General features: G+C 34.9%; 1 protein-coding gene across 2 annotated transcripts in view; it reads right to left on the bottom strand.

The window, feature by feature from the left end:
* The window catches only part of MS3_00002623 (uncharacterized protein), a gene marked incomplete at its 5' end in the record, with an annotated part of 131,420 nt that overhangs the window by 6,727 nt on the left and 100,489 nt on the right, over nucleotides 1–24,204 (bottom strand). For both annotated transcript variants that reach the window (XM_012936287.3, XM_051210228.1), the window contains 2 exons: nucleotides 1,841–1,940; nucleotides 20,669–20,781. In XM_012936287.3, coding sequence (XP_012791741.3) covers nucleotides 1,841–1,940; nucleotides 20,669–20,781 — 213 coding nt within the window. The remainder of the gene's footprint in view (nucleotides 1–1,840; nucleotides 1,941–20,668; nucleotides 20,782–24,204) is intronic.

Raw genomic sequence — 24,204 nt, 5'->3', positions numbered from 1 at the left:
ATTTTCTGGGTATTACGTCATGTGGTGAGCACGATTTATCTTAGACTGAAGAGATTGAATTAAATCGTTTACAATTTCAAATTCATTCACTTTCCCAGTTAATGAAACTTTATGACTATCCCATTATATCATGAAATCGTTAGAATTCGTGGATAACAATCACTATGTTCCAACTGCGTATTCTTAATAAACTGGATTAATAACAAAACCTAAATTTGTTAAGTTGGACTATATATTGGGTCAGAAGCGTACATAGAATAATAATATTGAATAAAAGGAGGAAAAAGCTGTTCAGTTTTAAACGGTTCACATATTTTGATTCTAATACATTATAATATTGTTAAAATAGTCTGGAATATTTTAATTATTAGATGAAAAAAACATCAACTTTGAGATGCAGGTACATCCAGCTGATGAGTCATAAATAGGACGAAACACGTGTCAAAATAGATCCCACAACTAGCCACTATCCATCTTTGCTTATGACGCTTGTGACCAGGGCTCAGTAGCTAAGTGAATAAAGCGGTGGCATTTCAAGCGAACGGTACTGGGTTCAAATCCCAGTGTGAACAATAACTCTGAGATGCAGGCACATCCAGCTCATAAATGCCAAATAAGACGAAACGCGTATCCTAGATTCTACTGATAGCCACTATCCATCTTTGCATATAATAGCTTACATTAGGTCACGAAACATCAGAAATACAATTTTTGTACTCATTCGGATATAATGAAAATATATTTATTATTAACTCTCTATCCAATACTCAATTTATTTGAAACTATTAAGTTCAACTTTGGTATGGATACCTATAGATAAATTCGAATGGATAAAATTATTAATCATATGTTATTAATAGTGTGGTATGTGCTATTGATGTCGACAGATATAAGTGGTGTGCAGCACTAATCGGAAGTGAAATACCAAAAGGCGGAAGGCTAAGGGGATCAAAGAAAAGAGAGTGAGATCAAAGAATGATTGGTGCAGAAACGAAAGTACAATGAAATCTGGGACAAATTCTGTGATTTTGTGGTGAAATACATTTGATTGTCCTCATTTGTGTTCTCATTCACTAGATTTGATGTCACTGCCAACCAAGAGGGAGGGAGTGTGTTCTTTCACAGACTCCGATGAGTGTCTGAAACTGAGACGCTAGTTGGTGTGGTATGTGCTATTTATATCGACATATGCACCATATAACGTTAGTCAGGAATAGAATGTCTGGCAGCAGAAGATTAAGAAGATCAAAAAAGAAAGAACAGAAACAGAAACCATTTGATATACGAAATGTAAAAACAATTAAATATGGAACGATTCACTGATATTTTCAAAAAGAAACAGTCATGTTTGAGACAATTGATTAACAATTTGTAAATGAATCATTTACTGTGTAATTCTCAGATTATACTAAGATATTCTGCAATTCTATATTCAATTACATTCGATTGTCCCGCACTTATGTTCTCTTGTTTACTACAACCAGTATCTCATAATCAACATTTAATATTCAATCCATAAAAATTTCATCTAATTTTTTTTTCAAATCGGCTACAAAAAAAAGTTTTCTTGCCGCTTCTAATAAACACCGAAGGTATATAAGTAGTATAAAAATACTTTAAACCAGAAAAAAAGGTATTCATCAAGGGACAACAACAACGACAACAACGATGGCAACGACAACAAAGACGACAGCAACAACGACAACAACAGCTAAAACGACAACATCGACGACGACAACAGCAACACCAACGACGATAACGACAACAAATAGATTTGACAATTTACATAAATGTAAATGGATAAAAATAACATTTAAACTTGCAAAATAAAATGACTTACCAAATTTGAATTATTGAACATAGAAAAAAAATGAAAAGTAATGTAAGAAGAATACCGATTGTTGAAAATAAAAGTACACGAGCAAGATTTGATTCACAGCCTAATTAAATAAAGAAAAGAATTAAAATAAGAAAAAAAAGAGAAATAATATCAATACAATGAATAGTGCTAAATATTTCTCTGGTTTATAGTTTGTATTATCTCTTTATGTTATTCCACTATCTTATAGGTTAGATATTTAGGTCAATGGTTTGTGGTGTGACCTCGTAAGAAAACCATCTGCTTCGGTTTGAACTGTGTTCTTCTAAGACTATTATGGAAAACCTGGAAGCACTAGATGGCTGTTTCGGCCTATTGTGGGAATCTTCGGCAATGTATATCCTATCAGTCTTGCATACGAACGCTCAACCATTAAACCATTGAGCTGGCATCCAATAGTGTTAATGTCTGACTTCAACTAATTCATGAAATTGAGTGACACATGGTGGTCTAGCTTCAAATGACTCATGATCTCAAGTATTAAAATTACTATAATATCCATAAAACCCCTTCTGATATTAATTTTGTGCCAGAAAACCACAATTTACCTCCCAAATGCCATGTTACAGCCAAGAGTGGGAAGAGTCATCTCTTTTTCTCCAAATGCTCTCACACCACCACGTGTATACAACCACTGTCAGAGAAATCCTACTCACTGACCTCTGGCAACGAAGATGTTGTTTACAAAATTGAGAGGATGAAAAATGAATGTCTGGTGCTTTAACCGAGTTGGTGAATATGGAGAATCCACCTAGAGGAGTTGGAAAAAACACTCATTCCAAACCAATGATGCACATGGGCTCCACGATTCTAAGGGAACAAATTGCGTAGGAACCTATCGATGGTCACTGGCTACCATGGGACTGTATTTCCTTACGTTACTCCACTGTCTTATAGATTAAATGTTTAGGTCAATGGCTTGTGGTGTTAATCCGTAAGAAAACCACCTTCTTTAGTTTGAACACCCGGACAATATCTCAGCCCTCAGAGAAATCGAATGACAAAATGTAGTGCATGTCAATTTGGTACCTTCTTGTATCAAGCTTTATATGTTTAAATAATTAAAACTAAATTATGAACATTGAGAATTTGTAAATCATTAAATAGATAACTAATATTAGGAGAAAGTCATAAATAATTTGATTCTAATCTATACCACCTTAGAAGAGTTTCATCTTATTACATAGACAGTTTAAACTAGAACTATCTTAACTACTATCATCACTATTGGTGTATGATCATCATGATATTTCCATCATGAATGGTTATAAATCAAATTACATAATTGAATCAATGTAACCCTAGAGAGATGGTAGTAACGACATCAAGCTCTTTTTTGTTTCTATTATAGATTTATGATTTAAGTTTAAATCATCATTAGAAACAGTGAATCTGACAGTGAAGTTTTAATTACATTTACATGAAAACAAAAAAGGAATTTAAACAGAAGAAAGATGTTTCACTGATTGAAATCATGAGTCAATTGAAGCTAGACTACCATGGAAAACCTGGAAGCACTGGATGGCCTTTTCGTCCTAGTATGTTACTACTCAGCAGTGCGCATCCACTACATTGCCACTTGCGAGATTTGAACCCAGGACATATCAGTCTCCCGACAGGCGCTTAACCAACTAGATCGCTGAGCCGACCGGCATCCAATGGTGTTAATGTCTGACTTCAACCAATCCACGAAGTTGCACCACCGTACACCATTGTCTTCAGTGAGTTGATATCTCACAACAGACTTGGTTGAACTCCACTGGTAACGGCTTCTCACTAGAACTCCAGGAGTATCTCTTAAAGTCAGTCACAAGTGAGTAGATGATTATTATCAGAAGAGGTTTTGTGAAGATTTGAGAAATTCCACCGATTGAAATCATGAGTTGATTGAAGCTAGACCACCATGAAAAATCTGGAAGCACTGGACGACCGTTTCATCCTCGTATGGGACTCCTCAGCAGTGCGCATCCACGATACCTGGACTGAGTAGTATCTGCATTTCGTTAGCTTCATACCCTTACAGTACAAATGAAACTTGATCGAAATTCTTAGTTACCAACTATGCACTATATGATGTTCCACTGTCCATAGTTGAAGAAGAGCTAAACATCATGTGTAATACTCTTAGGGAGAATGGTTAGCCTAGAAAGTTTCTAATTAACTATGTGATCACAAAGGTGAGAATAGGCGAAATATAAACAGTGAATAAGAAATCCCTGTTTATGCGTCTATAATGCAGAGGGAATGTGGCTAGCGAAATATCAACTCAGAAAATATGCAGGACAATACAAAAATCTTTTAACATCGGAGAGCTACGATTAGTGTTTTCTACGCGCGCAATGTTGAATCCGAAGCTGAAAGATGAATTATCTAGGATGATCATCTCATTTTTTATTTATCAGTTCGACTGCTCTAGTAGAACAAGTTATATTGGTCGAAGTTCTAGGAACTTACATTTTCGTGTTCGTGAGCACTTCCTAGTGTAGCTAAGCAAACGTCAAGTCAAGAAAGTGAACAGCTCGATATTAGCCCATTTTGTGCAAACTGGTCATAGTACCAGTATAAAACAATCCTTTTCAATTATTTGTGAGGTCAGCAATTTTCCGCCAAAGCTTGTCAGACTTAAAGTTCTTCAAACGTTTGAAGCAGTAACCACCCGGATGAAGCAACTGGAGCTATGCGTACGAAAGAAATATCTTCAAACGTTTCTCCTCTCATGGTCAACCTCAAAGCCAATTAATTAATGGTAATCTCAGCTATTGAATGACCTTATTTGACTATTGCACTTGCAACCTTTCGTAGTGAAATGTAATTGTCAGTATAGGGTTGTGTGGATTAATAAGTGATTGCTTGAGATCATAAATCGATTGATGTTAGACCACTATTGAAAACCTGGAAGCACTGGACAGGCGTTTCGTTCTAGTATGTGACTCCTCGGAAGTGCGTATCCACGATCCCGCTCGCAGGATTCGAATTCAGGGCATTCAGTCTCGCACGCGAACGCTTAAACTACTAGAACACTGAACCGGCCGGCATCTAACGGTGTTAATGTCTAACCTCAACCAGTCCACCAATCCAGCGAGCGGGATCGTGGATACGCACTTCTGAGGAGTCTCACAATAAGAAAACACAGCCGTGCAGTGCTTCCACGTTTTGAATGGTGGTCTAACATCAATCGGTTCATGATCTCAAAAAATGTAATTCTCTATTATCCTCATCCAAAAATCTTTGTATTATTATCACTGTTATTATTACTATTGGTTAAACATCATTACTAATCTCCTCTATACATGATTTATTCACTTCGCATTCATCCCTCCTTATTATATCTTACTAATTTTTCACACAATACTGCCTTCCACTAATCATTCGATCGAATTGTAATTGCACTATTATTTCTCTCAACCTATCCGATCTTTATTTATTCTGATCATAGATCTTAAAAATTTCACTTAATATGTAAGTTAATTGAAGGTAACATTCTATATGAGTCATATCAACTTTAACAACTTTATTTTAAAGCGAACGGTACTAGTTTCGAGTCCCGGAGTGAACATCATATCTGAGATATAGGTACATCCAGCTGACCAGTCCCAAATAGGATTCCACTACTAGCCACCATCCATCTTTGCTTATAAAGCTTGTGACTTAAAGCCATATCGAGACAATCCTCACAGGATGCACATATGTCAACAAGAGACTGATGAATTACAGTCCTGAATCATAATCGGAAAGTGCAAACAAACAACACCAAAAGAATATATTCTATTTTGTTTGACAATCTTAAATTTACATGCTTGAAACGATACACTTTACCCTTAACCTGGACCATTTTTCCACATTATTAATTCAAATATATGAATTGTAGAACCTAAAGAGAATTTCTGGAGAAGACTATTCTTCCTTTATAGATTAGTCTTTTACAATGATTTTATATAATTGGCCAGTATAAAGAAATTCCTCTGGTTTAAAGTTTATATAGAGTCCCCTTAAATATTATTACATCAGGAGAGGATATGTAAAATGAATTACAGCATATAATCAACATGATTAAGCAATGATGGATAGTGGCTAGTAGTGGAATCCCAGAGTGAACATCAACCCTGAGATGCAGGTACATCCAGCTGACGAGTCCCAAACAGGACGAAACGCGCGTCGAACTGGATCCCACTGCTAGCCACTATGTATCTTTGCTTATAATGCTTGTAATTTAAGGCGATATCGAGGCATACGCACAGTATGCACATGTGTCAATAACAGACTGATCAGTTGCAGTCTTAAACCTCAATGGAAAGATACAAGCCAAACAATATCAAGTGAATATGATTAATATTTCATAAATTTCTTATGTTTATTAAAAAAATGTAATCAAATAGAGAGGGGTGACTTTGTTTGTTTATCACATAATACATTAAATCCTTAGTTGATATTATCTAAACTATCATTTATAAACCAACAAGCATTAGATAGTTGTTTCGTCCTTGTATGAGACTCTTCATCAGTACTCATTCTCATCAGGATAATACAAATGTATCATTTATTTTAATAATAAATAATGCTATTACATAATTGGTACTAATTTGATCTTCAATGGGATAGTTAGCATTATTTTGAATATAGAAGTTATTTTATATAATTATATGAAATTTCACAGGTTGAAATCATGAGTCGATTGAAGCTAGACTACCATGGAAAACCTGGAAGCACTGGATGGCCGTTTCGTCCTAGTATGGGACTCCTCAGCAGTGCGCGTCCACGATCCCGCACCACGCGGGGTTCGAACCCAGGACCTACTGGCTTCGCGCGCGAGCACTTAACCACTAGACCACTGAGCCGGCATCCAGGTTTTCCATGGTGGTCTAACTTCAATCGACTCATGATTTCAACCTGTGAAATTTCTAAAACTCTCCACAAAACTCATTCTGATAATAATTATATGAGTAATCAAATAACAATAAATATAGGTATTTGTATAGTTTTGTCATGAAAGTTATTCGTCTGGATGGTTTTAGCCCGAAACAATCAACCACATTGGAATTAAGGTGATTATCTGTAAGTGAAAATATATGAGGATCAAATTATGTAGTAAGAGATTTCTTAGTATTATGCATTTGATTCTATATGCAGTTGTGAGTTGGAACTGTTCGATAGTATTTTAGTGAACGAGAATATAAGTAGGGACAATTGAATGTATTTGAATGCGAAATAACAGAATGTTTTAGCAAAATTTGAGAACCATGCAGTAAATGCTACATATACAAAATGTCAATCAATTGTCTCGTACTTGAATGTTCCTTCATTTCCATACCAATCGTTCCTTTGTTCTCGTTCTCTTTTCTTCGATCTTCTTAACTTTTTGCCACTAAGTATTTCACTAACGATTGATAATACATACTACTTATATCTGTCGATATCAGTAGCACACACCATATTAATATTGATGATATTCAATCAAAGTTCATAGTATATTTTTAAGCAACTGTCACAATATCTAAGTTTCATTAAACTTGATATTGTATGGTAGTGTCAGTGTATATCAGTATTATCCGATCTGTACTGATTTTCTAGGTTTAAAATTAACGTTGTTTTTTTTTATAGAAAGACTTTAATGCATTAGGGAGTATTAACGTATTAGTTAATTTGCTCTATTAAAACTAAAGGAAGTTAGATGAGTAAAAGATATTTTGATTAAATTACACTACTCCTTTAGTATGAACAAACAAACAAAGATAGATAGATAGATATGAAGTAAATTAAGGGTTTTTTTCTAGAACCGTTATTGTGACGTGTGCTACTGATGTCGACAGATATAAGTAGTATGTATCATTAATCAAAAGTTAAACACTTGGTGGCAGAAGGTTAAGAAGATCAAAGTAAAGAGAATGAGAACAAAGAATGATTAGTGTAGAAACGAAGGAACAATGAAGTCTGAAACGAATGATTAAGATTTTGCAAATGAATTATTTACTGTATGGTTCTCAGATTTTACTAAAACATTCTGTAATTCTTGTGGTCAAATATGTTAGATTGTAATTTTTCAATAGTTGAATCCATCAGTCAATTAAACCTAGACCACTATGAAAAACCTGGATGTAGTGGATAGCCATTTAGTCCTAGCATGGGACTCTTCAGTAGTGTTCAGTTTCGTGGATTGTTTGAAGTTAGACATTAACATCGTTGGATGCCGAACAGGTCAGTAGTCTAGAGGTTAAACGTTCGCGTGCGAGACCGTTAGATCCTAGATTCGAAGCTCGAGGACTGGATCATGAATGCAATATTACATAATAATCTGATAGTCTTTTAATCAAACTCACAAATGTTTCATTGAATTCATCAACTTTAAAAAGCTTTTTTATAGACAAGAGTAATTAAAGATGATTTATTATAGATTGAATAAATGAAAACGTAAAAGGAAATAAGTGGAATTGCTTTAAACATAATTCTAATGCATTGGAAGATGATGATGAAATGGTAATTGGTGTTTTAATTGATATCTATGTTTTAAGAAACATTTAAATAGACTAGTAAATTACATTAATTCATTATTGTCTTCATTATTAGATGAACTATCAAAGTGAAAATGAGTTTATTAAACTGATTAATTTCAAATACTAAATTTTTTTGATTAAAATCATGAGTCAATTAAAGCTAGATCAACATGGAAAACCTGGAAGCACTGGAAGGCCGTTTCTTCCTAGTATGGGATTCCTCAGTAGTGCGTATCCATGACCCTGCCCCATGGGATTTTAACCCAGGACCTGTCAGTTGCGCGAGCGAACGCTTAACCTCTAGGCCACTGAGCCGGCTGGTATCCAATGGTGTTAATGTCTACCCTCAACCAATCCACGAAATTGCGCGACCATCTAGTTGGTTAAGCTCCTGGCGCGAGACTGATAGATCCTGGGTTCGAATCTCGCGGGGTGCGGGATCATGGATGCGCACTGCTGAGGAGTCCCATACTAGGACGAAACGGCCGTTCAGTGCTTCTGGGTTTTCCATGGTGGTCTAGCTTCAGTTGACTCATGATTTTAATCAACAATCTCTACAACCCCTAAACTGATAAATACTAAATTACTTCATTCAATTTGTGTTATAATTCTCTCTTATTACAATTAAACTACTCTTGTTACTAAGTAATCTTGGACACTATTTCACTCGACAAGTTCTCAAATCAAAATATAGTTGAACAGGAACGAAATTATATTTCACATAAGAAGGATAGATTGAAGTAGAAAGCACAATAAGATTTTACATGAGAAGATTCTAGAGTCTTCTTAAAGTATCTACTAGCGCTGATTCGATAAGAAATAGTGAATCAGAATGCCTCAACATAATCGTTCACGGAACATACTCTAATTCAATCTATATTCTGATAAGAATTTTGAATTTTAGAAATTTTATTGTTCAAAAGATTACTATCTGAACAAATCAACTTTCTAAGCAGAGATAGATGATGACCAGTAGTGGAATCCAGTTTGATGCGCATTTCATCCTATTTGAGACTTGTCAACTAGATGTACTTACATCTCAGAATCGATATTCGTCCCAATCGCATTAAACACCATCAATTTATCCGCTTAACTACTAAGTCCACATAGCCACTAGCTTATGCAATACGGTGAAGTTCATACAATCTTGACAGGATGCACATATACCAATATGAGACTGATCAATTTCAGACTTAAACATCAATAGGAAGATTCAAACAATCAATGTAAAAATCAATCAAACTAGTATCTTGTTTCATTTCAATTGAATGATGCACCTAATGGATTAACATAGTTTCATCAGTTTGTTCAATTTTCTGGAAAAAGTTAGTTTCTCCCACAATTCTCTAAATAGCTTCAAGAAAAAAACCCAGACGAACATCGTTTATGTCTAACAAATGAAATATGCAACTGTCAACTTGACTAAACTTAACACTAATCAAGGAACATTCGGAATTCAGTAGTACTTTTTCTTTCTTGCAAAAAAAACCCACACATAATATTCTTAACTATAGACCAAGTTAATCTATTTTATGTTGTATTAATATTAGGTATTTATTAGTATTTCATTAGTTGAAAACAGATTACATCGTCTTTTATTACATCATTTAAATGGATAATAAATTCACTTGGTATTGTTTGGTTTGTATCTCCCCATTGAGGTTTAAGACTGCCATTGATCAGTCTGTTATTGGCATATGTGCATACTATGCGTATGCCTCAATATTGCCAAACAATACCAAGTGAATTTAAATTCACCCCATTGCATAAGCAAGTGGCTATCAGGACTCAGTAGCTGAGTGAATAACGCGATGGCGTTTGAAGCGAATGGTACTGGGTTCGAGTCCCAGAGTGAACATCAACTCTGAACTGAAGGTACATCCAGCTGACGAGTCACAAATAGGACGAAACGCGCGTCAAACTGGATTCCACTGCTAGCCATTATCCATCATTGCTTATAAATTGATAATAGTTTGGATCTTTCGGTGTTTATGCTTTGCTATCTAATTTAATTAGGTATTTTATATGATTCAACATTGAATGATCTTAATAATAAATCTATTTTTATGATATGCTAATGAATCTACCTCAGTACAACGAAAGATGGTTGTGCATATTTATGGATTGATTGAAGTTAGACATGAACACCACTGAATGCCAGCCGGTTCAATGATCTAGAGGTTAAGTGTTCGTGAGTTAGACTGAATATTTTGGGTTTGAATCCCATGACCGGGATCGTGGATGAGCATTGCTGAGGAGTCCCACAATAGGACGAAACGGCCGTTTAGTGCTTCCAAGTTTTCAATGGTAGTCTAACATTAATCGATTCATGATCTAAGTCAAAAACTTAATAATCTCCACAACCCTATACTGATGAGTAGAAAATTGTATTTCTGACATTTTATGACTTTATATAAGTCATTTGACGACGAGTATAAAAGTTTTAATTCATCCATTTGATAAGATTATCTCATTAAAAGCATGTAGTTCAACTTCAAACTCAGTACAAGTCAACAATACAAACGTGAAATGATCTCCATTAGTCTTGTAATTCCTAAGTTCTACCACTGATAACTTCATGAATTAATCAGATGAGGAAATTTTAACTAATAAGAATCAACAACTATACAGAACTTTATATTGTGTACTAACTATCTTGTTAAAAGTCGTAATAAGTCTCTCCTTTCTAAATATTTTTGAAAACACTTGGTATTTCACAAGCTAGTGGCCATCATGACTTAGTAGCTAAGTGGATAACATGATGGTGTTTGAAGCGAACGGTACTGAGTTCCAGTCTTAGAGTGAACATCAACACTGAGTTACAGGTACATCCCACTGACCAGTCTAAAATAGGATGAAAACGCGCATCAAACTGGATTCCACTGTTAGCCACTATCCATTTTTGAAAAAAAACCTTTTCCTATAATTAATCCATGAATTAATGCATTCAGCTCGATTTATCTTGTTCCTATGTTGGTTAACATTATTATTATTATTATTATTATTACGAATTATGTATAACCGTTTACTAATGCAAGTTTAGTTAATTCATACACATTGTATATACCTGTCACTATAGAATACATATATGCATGTACCTATTTTGTACCTCCTTAATTCATGTAAGAATAACTATCTTCAATACCATAGTATATATGTTCATTTTGACATGTGGCAATCTAATGGCAATATGATGATGTAACAAATTTTGCCGAGAATCTCAATAAAAATGTTAACATCAAGCTGATATGATAAAAAGGAGAAAAGAAAAGGAAAGAATGTTATCTTATCTTTTATATTATACTATACTTATTGTTCTATTGATTAGATAAACTTCAGAAATTAATATACATAAATAAGTATTTACTAAAAATCATATTATTTTATTAGTTGAGATCATGAGTCCGTTGAAGTTAGACGACCATGGAAAACTTGGAAGCACTGGAAGGCCGTTTCGTCCTATTGTAGGACTTCTCAAGAGCGAGCATTCACGATCCCGCCTCACGAGATTCGCACCCAGGACCTATCAGTCTGGCGCACGAGCACTTAACCACTAGACCACTAATCCGGCTGGCATCCAATGGTGTTAATATCTAACTTCAACTAATTCACGAAATTTAGCGACACATTCACCATTGTCTTCAGTCAGTTACTATCTCACAACTGACCCGGTTGAACTCCACTAGTCACTAGAACTCCAGGATACACCTCTTGAAGTCAGTCATTAGTGAGCATATGTTGATTCATATCAGAAGGAGTTTTGTGAATATTGTAGTAATTTCGATGGTTGAGATCATGAACCAATTGAATAAATTGGTAAATAAAATGTTCCATTATTATTACTTACACTTCCTTCTATGTGTACACAGTTTTGTTTACATCGTGGCCCTCAAAAAAGTCCTGGTACGGTCGACAGTGGGGAAATGCTCTCACATGGCCACGTGCATACAACCCACTGCCAGGGAAGTCCTACTCACTACCTTCGGGCGACATTACTGTTGTTTACGAAACTGAGAGGATGAAAAGCGAATGTCAGGCCCTTTGGCCGGGTTAATGGACTAGGAAGATCCTAGTTAGGGGAGTTGAAAAGCCCAGATCCCGAACTAATGGTGCACATGGGCTCCAGAATCTTGAGGAAACAATTGGTGTGTGAACCAATTATCGATCGCCGGCTACCATGGGACTGCATCTCCTGACGTTGCTTCACTGTTTTGTAGATTAGACCTTAGATCAAAGGCTGTGAGAGTGTTTCCATAAGAAAACCACCTGCTTCGGTTTGAGCACCCGGGCAGTATCCCAGACCTCACATAAGTCGAATAATTTATGTGGCACATATCTATTTAGTGTCTTTTCGCACCAATGTTTATGTGTTTAAATAAATAAATAAATAAACTATCATGGATAAATAGAATTTATAATAAAGAGGTTGGTAGTTAGTTTGTAAACAAAAACTTCATATCAGTATGGGATTGTAAAGATTGTTAAGTTTTTGATTGAGATCGTGAATTGATTGTTGTTCTATTGAGAATTTGTGACCAGTGGAGCCAATCTATGTCAGGAAGAGACAGTTATCTATCTCACGCAATAGAAGATGGTTGTGCGATTTCGTGAATTGGTTGAAATTAGATAATAATGCTGTTGGATACCCACTCAGAGTTTAAGCGTTCGCGCGTGAGACTGAAGGTCCTGTGTTCCAATCTCTTATGCAGCGTCTTGGATTTGCACTGCTGAGTCATCCTATACTAAGACGAAACTGCTGTCCAATGCTTCCAGGTTTTCAATGTTGGTCTAGCTTTCAATAGTGCTCATTTATAAATCTAGATGGAGTCGAGCTTATAATGTTTATATTCATTTGCAAGTATAATATATTTATACCATTGAGTTCTAATTTGTTTTTATATAGTATAAATTTCAGACAGTTATTTTTATTATTATGATAGATTTATGAAACTTTTTGATTTTTCAAGATAGTACTTTTTACAGTTTGACTTTAGCCATACAACCACTTAGCAAGTAATAGGATACAAGTCATTTAGTTCATTCTTGCTTTACAAATAGGCTGTATTAATACTTTCACAGTCGAATTCACGAGTCATTTTAAGCTAGTTCATTATTGCAAGACCTGGAAGCACTGGACGGCTGTTTCGACCTAGTATAGGACTTCTCAGCAGTACACATTCACTATTTCGCACACAATACTCGAGCCCAAAACCTTCGATCATGTGCTTGAACACTTAAACCCTAGACTACTGAGACGCTATTCAACGGTGTTAATGTCTAACTTCAATCAATCTATGATCTTGCGTAACCTTTGATCCATTGTGTGAGGTAGATATCTGTCTCCCAACTGACACGAATTGGACTCCACTGGTGATGGCTTCTCACCAGAACTCTGAAAAAAATTCATATTGAAGCTAGTCACTAGTGATTATCAGTATGGTGATTTATGAAGATGGTAATATTTTCAAAGTTTAATTCACGAGGTTTTAAATGATGGTCTAGTTTAGATCGACTTGTCAATCCAACTATGAAAATACTATAATCTCCTTAAATCTTTATAGTCTAATAATACACATAATAATAACTATATTGGCAAAGCATATTCTTTAATCAAAACTATACTGATCTAAACTTTCATTTAATTAATGCTTATAGTAGAATTTTTATATCGTAATTATGATCTACTTTTTAATATTATACAAAAAATAATCAGGCAGTCAGCAAAAAACGGAGAACTTCGTACGTACGTACGTACGTACGTACATCAGTTCGAGTTGCCGTACCATACTAGCACAGAGATGCAGTTCTCGATTCATATCCCGTAGTGGTAAGGGCGGTAAGAGTATAGGCAGTAATCGGGAAGATTAGGGTTTAAAAATGTTATTTAAAGAGTATAATCCAGTGAAATAAATTTGGAAAGAGAAAAAAAGAGACAAGGAGGATTCAGGAGATTAGAATTCAGGAACAAAAAATAGTGTCATTACAGTAATCTCACTTCTCAATATCTGTTCATATATCGGAGTAATAAGTTGTTTACTAATTACATCTATAATTTATTTATATAATACATTAGTGGTTCTGTTAAGGGTTTGTACTGTTTACTAGTGTGGTGTATGCTACTGATGTCGACAAATGTAAGTAGTATGTATCATCAGTTGAAAGTGAAATACCTGGCATCAGAAGGTTAAGAAGATCAAAGAAATGAGAACGAGAACACAGGAATAATTGATGTAGAAACGAAAGATTAATGAAGTCTGAGACGACTGACTGATATTTACAAAAGGTACAGTCAAGTCTGGGACAATTGATTAACATTTTGCAAATTAAGTAGCGAGACTATAATTTATGGGCTAGCCAATCAAAAGCGTTTAAGGGGTTTCAAGGTCACAGCACCAACTTCAGTACTTAATGCTAACGTACGATTGGTTCACAGGGGATTTTATGCAAAAGTGACAATTAAGAGTCTATAATTCGTGGACGAACCAATCAGGTATAAGATAAAAGATCTCGGATTTTAACGCGAAAGCCTTTCATCCATTTGCCTAAATAGAGTGCTGGCACTATAGCTGATGTCAGTTCGTGATGAAAACCCTATATATAGTTCCTAACTAAGACGAATTGTGGTAATTAGTGAGAACTGGATAATAAAAGCACCAGTAACACTGGCTGCTGCTGGGTATTACAATATATACGGATGATCGGAGAGCATAAAGAATCCTAGATAGGCTTGGTTATGTGCATCGTGTCATAAAAAACGTGTATCCACCTTATTTCTTTGGTTTTGTATAAAATATTTTTACTCTATACTGACTGTTTGCTGATTGGCTAATAGTTCTCAAGGTCACTTAAGATTCGTTCAAGGGTCGTCCACTAATTATAGTCTCGCCGTCCCCTCTTATGTTCTCGTTAAGTATACTAGTACAGAATAAAGAAATTATACCTGTTATCCCTCATGGAGGACCATAGGCCAGCTATCAACATTCTCCATTCAACTCTGTCCTGGACAATCTTTTCCAGTTATTATTCATCCTTTTCTGTAATATCTCATTTTAACTGTAGAATTATTAAAAACTGAAATTAACCAAAGAATCTATCTTTTTCCTAGAGGTAATTTATAATATAACTCATTCACCGGGTACATATTCATATACTTGTCTCCAAGTTGTACTTTATATATATGACAGTCGAAATGAAATATATAGAAACTGTTTCAAATTTATAGGTTAGACTAATATAAGGGAAATATTTTTTTTATTTACAAGTGAAATATATACTCTCAATAGTTGAAACCATGAGTCATTTAAAGCTAGACCACCATGGAAAATTTGGAAGCACTGGACGGCCGATTCGTCCTAGTATGGGACTCCTCATCAGTGCGCATCCACGATCCCGCCCCCCGGGAGATTCGAATCGAGGACCTATAGTAGACGTGCACTGCTAGGGAGTCCCATACTAGAACGAAATGGCTGTCCAATGGCTTCAGGTTTTCCATGGTGGTCTAGCTTTAAATGACTCATGATTTCAACTATTGAAATTATTGAAATCTTCACAAAACCCCTTTTGAAATATGTACATTATTAGTTTTGATTTAAATCACCTGTTCATAGTCTTTCACAATACAAGTAGCTAGAAAAAACAAGGTGTCTACAATTTGTGATTATTTTAAAAGTGTACTTTATTGTCAAACTAATCTATATATATATGTATATTGTAAGTACTGCATAAACTAGCATATGATTGACATAAACAACTTAATCAGTTTTGAAGTTAAAGAAACATACATCATTTAATGTTCAAGATGATAAATTTGAATTAGTTCTTTTATTTGAATATATGGTCAATGTATATAATACAAAAGAGTGACATATTTTTATGTTAGTTACAGAAAAAAAAAGTAATTAAGGAACATCTGGAACTCAAAACAACTGTCTGTCAACTAATACCAAAATCAGAATCTTCAATACGAATGTCAAAACTGTTCTACTACTGTATGAAGTTGAAACTAGGAGAACTAATACAACCATCATCAAAAAAGGTACAAGTATTTATAAACAATTGTCTACGCTAGATACTCAATATACCATCAGCAACAAACTACTGTGGAAGGAAACAAACCAGCTTCTAGATGAAGAGGAAATTAGGAAAAGACGATGGATATGGATAGGACATACATTACGCAAATCATCAAACTACATCATGAGATAAGCGCTAACTCGGAATCCTGAAGGGAAACGGAAAAGAGGAAGGTCAAAGAATGTACTACACCAATAATTGGAAGCAGACATGAAAAGGATGAATAACAATTGGGAAGGATTGTCCAGAACAGGGTTGAACGGAGAATGCTTATGCACTTCAACATGGGGTGAAAGTAATTAATACTTTCAATACTGTCTACACATTTCGATGACATTTGATACGAACAAGTTAAACAATCATTGGTTAGCCTATTTAAGTGATAAAAATTGATTTATCAGGACAAATTTTATTTTAATTTAGTCTAGTAAGTAATTTTAATTTTATATCAGATAGGTTTTGTGGATATTATCGTAAATTCAATGGTTAAGATCATGAGTCAGTTGAAGCTAGACCACCATGGAAAACCTGGAAGCACTGGACGGCCGTTTCGTCTTATTGTGGGACTCCTCAAAAGTGCGCATTCATGACCTCTCTCCCTGCGAGATTCGAACGGTGAAATTCACTTCATGTTATGTAATGTTACATCATTGAGACATTTTCTATACCATAATGAAATTACACGAGCTTCACATGTCAAAAAATAAGAAAACATAACTAAAATACAATCTTGTGCTATAAACGACTTTATTTCTTTCATAAATAGTTATCATTATTTAGTAAGCAATAAATTTTAGAAAAGATTATTAAATGACGGCTCAATAAGTATAAGAATAGCTAAACAGTATAATAGATAAGTTGTGCATTAATAAACGATTCAATTTAGAGAGATCTAGTGTTCTCGTGATGGCGTGGATCGGCAAAGCAAAAGCAGCATACCTACGATTCAAGAACATCTGGAACTCAAAACAACTATCTGTCAACCAACACCAAAGTCAGAATTTTCAACATGAATATCAAGGCAGTTCTACTGTATGGGGTGAAAACTTGGAGAAATATGAAAGCCATCATTCAGAAGATACAAGTGTTTAGTAACAGTTGTCTATGTAAAATACCTCTGATCCGTTGACCAGACACTATCAGCAACAACCTAGTGTTGGAGAGGACGAACCAGATTCCAACAGAGGAAGAATCAGAAAGAATCGCTGGAAGTGGCTAGGATATACATTGAGGAAATCACCCAACTGTGTCACAAGGCAAGCCCTCACTTGGAATCTTCAAGACCAAAGGAGTGGAGGGCGATCAAAGTAAACATTACACCGAGAAATGAAGACAGACATGAGATGAATGAACAATAATTGAATAGAAATAGAAAGGAAGTCCCAGGACAGAATAGTCAGAGAATGCTGGTCGTCTGCCCATTCTCCGTTGGCAGTAACAGGCGTAAGTGTTCACGTGCAAGATCGAAGGTTTTGTATTCGAATCCCACATATAGGATCGTGGATGTCTACTGCTGAGGAGTTGAATACTATGATGAAATGACCATTCGGTGCTTTTACGTCATCAATGATGGTCTATCATCAATTGACTCATAATCTCAATTTTGAGAATCTAACATCAGCATAACTTTCTCATTATCTAAAAATAATTCATATTAATCCTTCTAGCTGATCTACATGGATTTATAATTGAATGTAATCGTTTTGAAGAAAACATTATTGATACTTTTCATGATATGGGAATAACGATTTATCTTGTAACCTATAAAGATTTTTATTATTATTTTACCAATAGCCGTAAGTCAATCATTTAGTTACATACAATGTATAATATGGAACAGATGTTCATTTAGGCAAGGTGTTAAATTAAATTGAACTACCGAAAAAAGAAATGGATATAAAGAAAGCAAACAAGAAGAAATAATAGTAGTGTAGTGTGTGTTACTTATATTGATATAAGTAGTATATAACACGAGTCAGGAATATTATAATGTCTGGCAATTGAAGATTGAGAAGATCAAGAAGGAAAGAACGGAAATAGGTAGTAATCGATATGAAAATGCAGGAATAATGAAGTCTGAGACAATTAATGAACATTTTGCAAATTAAGTATTAGTGTATGGTTCTTCTATTTTATCAAGTAACTCTGTAATTTCGTGCAAAACATGATTCTGCTATCCCCAATTGCGTTCTCCTTCACCATAAATAATACCAACTTTAAGAAGATTAAGTTATGAGGTTATTGATTGAATAGATTGGGATGAAAATAACTCGAATCCAGCAAACGGGATGGTGAATGAGCATTGCTGAGTTGTTCTACAATAGGACGAACGGATCGTACAGTGCTTGCAGGTTTTCAATGGTAGTCTAACATCAATCGTTTCATGATCTCAATCATTGAGATATCCCTATAATATATTTGTTATTAACTTCCTACCCAATGTTTAATTTATTTGAAATTATCGAGAACAATTTCGGGATTGATACCTACATTACATTCTTAGTCGTTAAGCTACATTAAAACAACGATTCGTAAATATTTATAATCCAGTGCTTGTAACTTACGGGTGTCTGTTACTTTGAAATGTTACAGTATAAAATAAGATGTAGTGGATGGCATCATAGTATCATCCTTCTTTATTAAATAGACAGTTTTCTATCCTTCTTCAAAGATGGAATAAGTTGTGAGATAGTAACTCACTGAAGACAATAGTGGACGGTGTCGTCACTTCATGAATTGGTTGAAGTTAGACATTAACATCCTTGGATGCCGGCCCAGTGGTCTAGAGATTAAGCGTTCGCATGTGACTCCAAAGGTTATGGGTTCAAATCCCATGTGCGAGATCGTGGAGGCACACTGTCGTTCAGTGCTTCCAGGTTTTCCATAGTTTTAATCAATTCATGAGATCAACTATCAAAATACTAAAATCTACACAAAACCCTAATTCTGATGATAATAATCATCATCTGCTCACTAGTGACTCGCTTCATAAGGTATTTACTGGAGTTCTAGTGAGAAGCCGTGACCAGTGGAGTTCAACCAGGTTTGTTGTGAGATAGTAACTCACTGAAGACAATGATGGACGATGGTATAATAGATTTGATCAGAAGTTGCTTCAGAATAGATGGCAGTTTAAGCTTATTCAATATTCAGTAGATTCCGAATTACAGAGGATAGATTAAGTTATGTATATAAATTTTAATTATACTGTCAATGTAATAGTCGTTGAGAATTGATTACTGTATATTAACTTAATTTATCGAGAATGTGACCCACTTGTATTGTAAGCTCAAAACTCTGGCCCCAGTCACTAATTTTAGCGTGGATATGAATTGCTGAAGAATCTCAAACTGAAACGAAGCGGGCGCTTCATACTGCTTGGGATTAGGTGTCTCTTTAGTTGTAGTTATTCGGTAATATAAAATTTAAACCCAGATGATGTGATAAAAAATATAGAAGTAGAGATAAGAAGTGATTATTTGGGGGCACTTTGTGTTGAAGGAAAACACCAAGTTAACTGAGTTTAAACACTATAAACAATAGTTGTTCACTAAAGACTTCAGATATGCATTAATTATATATTCTCCTTGAGACAAAATCTGAGTCTATCGTTTCAACCGTATTCACCTGTCTGATATTGAACTATCTTATTTTTCAAAGTTATTCACATCAAAGTATTCATTTGATTACCGCTTAATGGACTGAGTTATTCACTATCTGGTTCTAGATGGTGTTTGGAGGTAGTCGATAGGAAACCCTGCACCTGGGTTTCGTGCTACTTGGCACTCGTCAGCAAGGTGTACCTCTGATCTCGAGGGAACTGGTGCTGCATGACGGATTCGATCCTGTGTCACCCAGTATCAAAGTCAGAGACGTTACTACTGGGCTATTCATGCCGCGACCAACCTCCTGTAGGACTGAGATGTAATCACAATTGATTGATCACTGGGTGTTAATCAATGTCCAGGGTTTCCTGTCGACTATCTCCAACCACCATTCTATCTCAACATAGTGCACGCAGTGTCGAGTCACCTAGACTGGTGGCCACATTGCAACATGGTCGATAGCATTCGATCTGGAATAATAAGGACTAGACACACATGGCATTGATCACCACACAGTGATCAATCAATTGTGACCATCTGGTTCTAAAAAGTAACTTGATGCTTTCAACTATCGATCAAACAAAACTTATTAATAAGACAAAATACTGATTGTTATAATTTACCTGATTCGCATGAATCAAATTTTGATTCATTAATTGGCAGTTGATCCAAATGGTTTTCTTCTTTTTCTGGTGTAAAAAGGTCGCATCTTACTCCACGATATTGGGAAATACAACTAGAACAAAGAAAAAAGAAAGTAGTTTGTGTCGGTTAAAAGATTATGAATGAATCTATTACTTTATATTTCATCGAAATAATGGTAATGTTATATTTAATAGTTGAATTTATGGATCTATGAAAGCTAGATAACCACGAAGAACTTGGAAGCATTAGACGATTGTTTCGTTCAAGTATAGGATTATTCAACAGTGCATATCCATGATCCTGCAGGCGTGATTTGAACGTAGAACCTATCGGTTTCACGTGCGAATGCTTAACCTCTAGACCATTGAGCTGGCCGGCATTCAACGGTGTTAATGTCTAACTTCAACTTATCCAATTATTGATAAAGATTAAATATAAACTGTACAATAAGACGGAAAAAAATGTTTCATTCAATCATTCCGAATAACATGATAAATATGAATTATTAGATAGTTTCAATGAAAAGTTTGAATCACCTTATCGTACTGTTAAAGATAACATTTATTTCATCCATGTGAAATGAAAAGCAAGAAATTTATATTGTTATTGTTATGACCCTAGAAACATAATGAATGGTAACTTGGGGATCGTTTTATGGACCAATACTATGGGTAGTCACTGCCTCCCACATTCACGGACACATTTGGCCAAATTTTGTACAAATGTTATTTTCTATTTTATGCTATGTTGTGGTCTGTATGATTGGTATATAGACTCAGTATGTTTGAAATATAATGATTCATATCGCAGAGGCTGAGATTGGTGTTCTGAACTTAACTGGCTGGGCTAGGCAGAAAGCAGGACCAATCAAGACTCTAGACTGCTCGCACGTGTTTTACGCGTCCTTAGTCCGATCGATAAGTCACTGCCCTCTAATCGGCGATCACAAGTTATAACAGTTATCCTCTGTTATATCATTTTAATTTGATGAAAAATTCAACCTTCAATAATAGATAGTGTCTATCAGATATGAAATATTTTAGCGTACATTAAAAGCTTGATAACAGTATTAATTCAGTATATACAAAAATTACATACTTATTTACCTACGCCTGTTACCCCTCGTACAGGAGCATAAGTCACCCATATACACAAACTATTTAAGAATCAGGGTGTATTAATGAAATGTTTCTGAGTAGTATTAAACTTTTCAGATGATGACATTGTATCACTCTTAATGTGATTAAACTTTATCAGGTTTGATTTCTTACTGAAAGCTTGTGGACTCATTTCAAAGCAAATTACTCATTATAAGTAATATTCTGTTCAATGATAGTATGTTTACTGATGAGCAATGGATGCAAATGAACAGGCACTTTCGGATTGTTTAAACATAGATACACATGTATTTTTATATCATTGTATATAAAAAAGTGTTCGTAGAGAAATATCTAGTTTTGATAAGATTTACAATTGATTAACTAACTTGTTCGATAGCATTCGATTTGTACTAAAGACCTAAAACATATGAAATTGAACGCTACTCAGTGATCAACCAATCGTGAATACATCTTAGTCCTACAGGAGATCAGTCGCTGCCGGTATAGCCTAGTGGTCTTTGACTGTGAAGCTAGGTGACACGGGATCGAATCCATCAGGGAGCACCAGTTCCCTCAAGATTACAGATACAGCTTACTGACAAGTGCCGAATTGCACGAAACCCAGGTTCAGAGTTTCCTGCTGACCACATCCAATCACCGTCTTAGTTCTGAATAGATTTCAATATTACTTTTAAATCAACACAATTTTTAACATTTTTTAAAATGTGAACAGTTTACAAATTGTAATTATAACTTTGTGTAATGTTGCTAAAGAACTGTACTGCATTATGTAGGAACTTTAAAATTGTCATAAGAGATTGTGTTCGATTTTTTGACTTTTATTAGGAATTTAGTTTCTATATATATGTCATATGCTATCAACTTACTATTGTTGCTTTGTCTACTATAAACAACTGGAAAGAATTTCTCACAACAGTGTTGGTTAGAGAATTCTGACAGGTGGTCTTTACTCTTCCACGAGGGTTAAAATACTTAAGCAAGTAAGTGAGTTAGTTTGTTTATTCTCTATATTTTCAAATTCATCCGTTGATAGTTATCAGTATACGGTTGTGGAAATTATCAGGTTTTTGATTGAGATCATGAATCGATTGATGTTAGACCACCATTGAAAACCTGAAAGTACTGGATGGCTGTTTCTTCCTATTGCCGAACTCCTCAGCGGTGAGCATCTACAACTGCACTTGAGGAATTCGTAAGATATATAGAAAAGGTTTAGAATACTTATTCTGGCATATATTTGATAATAAGTGTATAATACGTTTTCAAGAATGATGATTACAGAATGCATAACAATTCACAAGCATGATCAAGTTGATAAAAATGAGCAAGTCAATGTTTAAACAATATAAGAGTGTATTATTAAAAATTCTATAATTCACAAATGATTTCAACTAGACATTTGTGACAGAACTGTAGTTAATTGGATGATGCAAAAGATGCATGCAAATTGCATAATCAAACATAAAATGATTTGAAAGCATATCATTTTTAGCGCAATACATATTAGTAATCAGCCTTCTCTGGGAGAGAACAAACCGGCTTCTAGCTGAAGAAGAAATTAGGAGAAGACGATGGAAATGGATAGGACATACATTACGCAAATCGTCAAACTGCATCACGAAGCAAGCCCTAACTTGGAATCCCGAAGAGAAGAGGAAAAGAGGAAGGCCAAAGAACATATTACGTCGGGAAATAGAAGCAGATATGAAAAAGATGAATAACGACTGGAAAGAGCTGGAAAGGATTGCCCAGGACAGGGTTGGATGGGGAATGCTGGTGAGCGGCCTATCCTCCTTCACGAGGAGTAACAGGCGTAAGTAAGTAAGTAACATATTAGTAATAGTTAAAAGCGTTTTATAGACTGAATGATTACTGATTGGTCATTCATTTAAGTATAGAAACAATAAGAAGATAATATAAATAAAACATTGTATACTTTTGTAATAGTCAATTTATATCTTCATCTTGAAAGGTGTATTATACAATTGAGTCAATAGAATTTAGAGTGAGACTATCATTTATGGACGACCTTTGAATGACAGCAAAGTGACCTTGAGAGTGTTTACCTACTTCCCAAGGCTAAATGAAGGATTTAAAGCAGTTCGAAAAATAAGGATTACATTTTACAGTTGATGGTTAGGGTTAAGAATTAAATTTAGGGTTTTTATCATGAATTGACATCAGCTATAATGCCAAGACTCTATTTAGCCAAATGAGTTAGTGAATTTCGTGCCGAAATCCAAGACCTGTTATCCTAAACCTGATTGTTTCGTCCATAGATTATAGTCTCGTCAAATTTAGTTGACTTTATTTTCATCAGTAAAATTTTGTAGTAATAAATGTTAGACATTTTTATGTGTTCGATTCTATAATACGTTTTAAGAGATAATCCT

The sequence above is a fragment of the Schistosoma haematobium genome, chromosome ZW (genome assembly GCF_000699445.3).
Source record: "Schistosoma haematobium chromosome ZW, whole genome shotgun sequence".
Taxonomy (NCBI): domain Eukaryota; kingdom Metazoa; phylum Platyhelminthes; class Trematoda; order Strigeidida; family Schistosomatidae; genus Schistosoma; species Schistosoma haematobium.
Note: the sequence above shows the minus strand (reverse complement) of the source record. Positions and strands in the feature narration are given on the sequence as shown.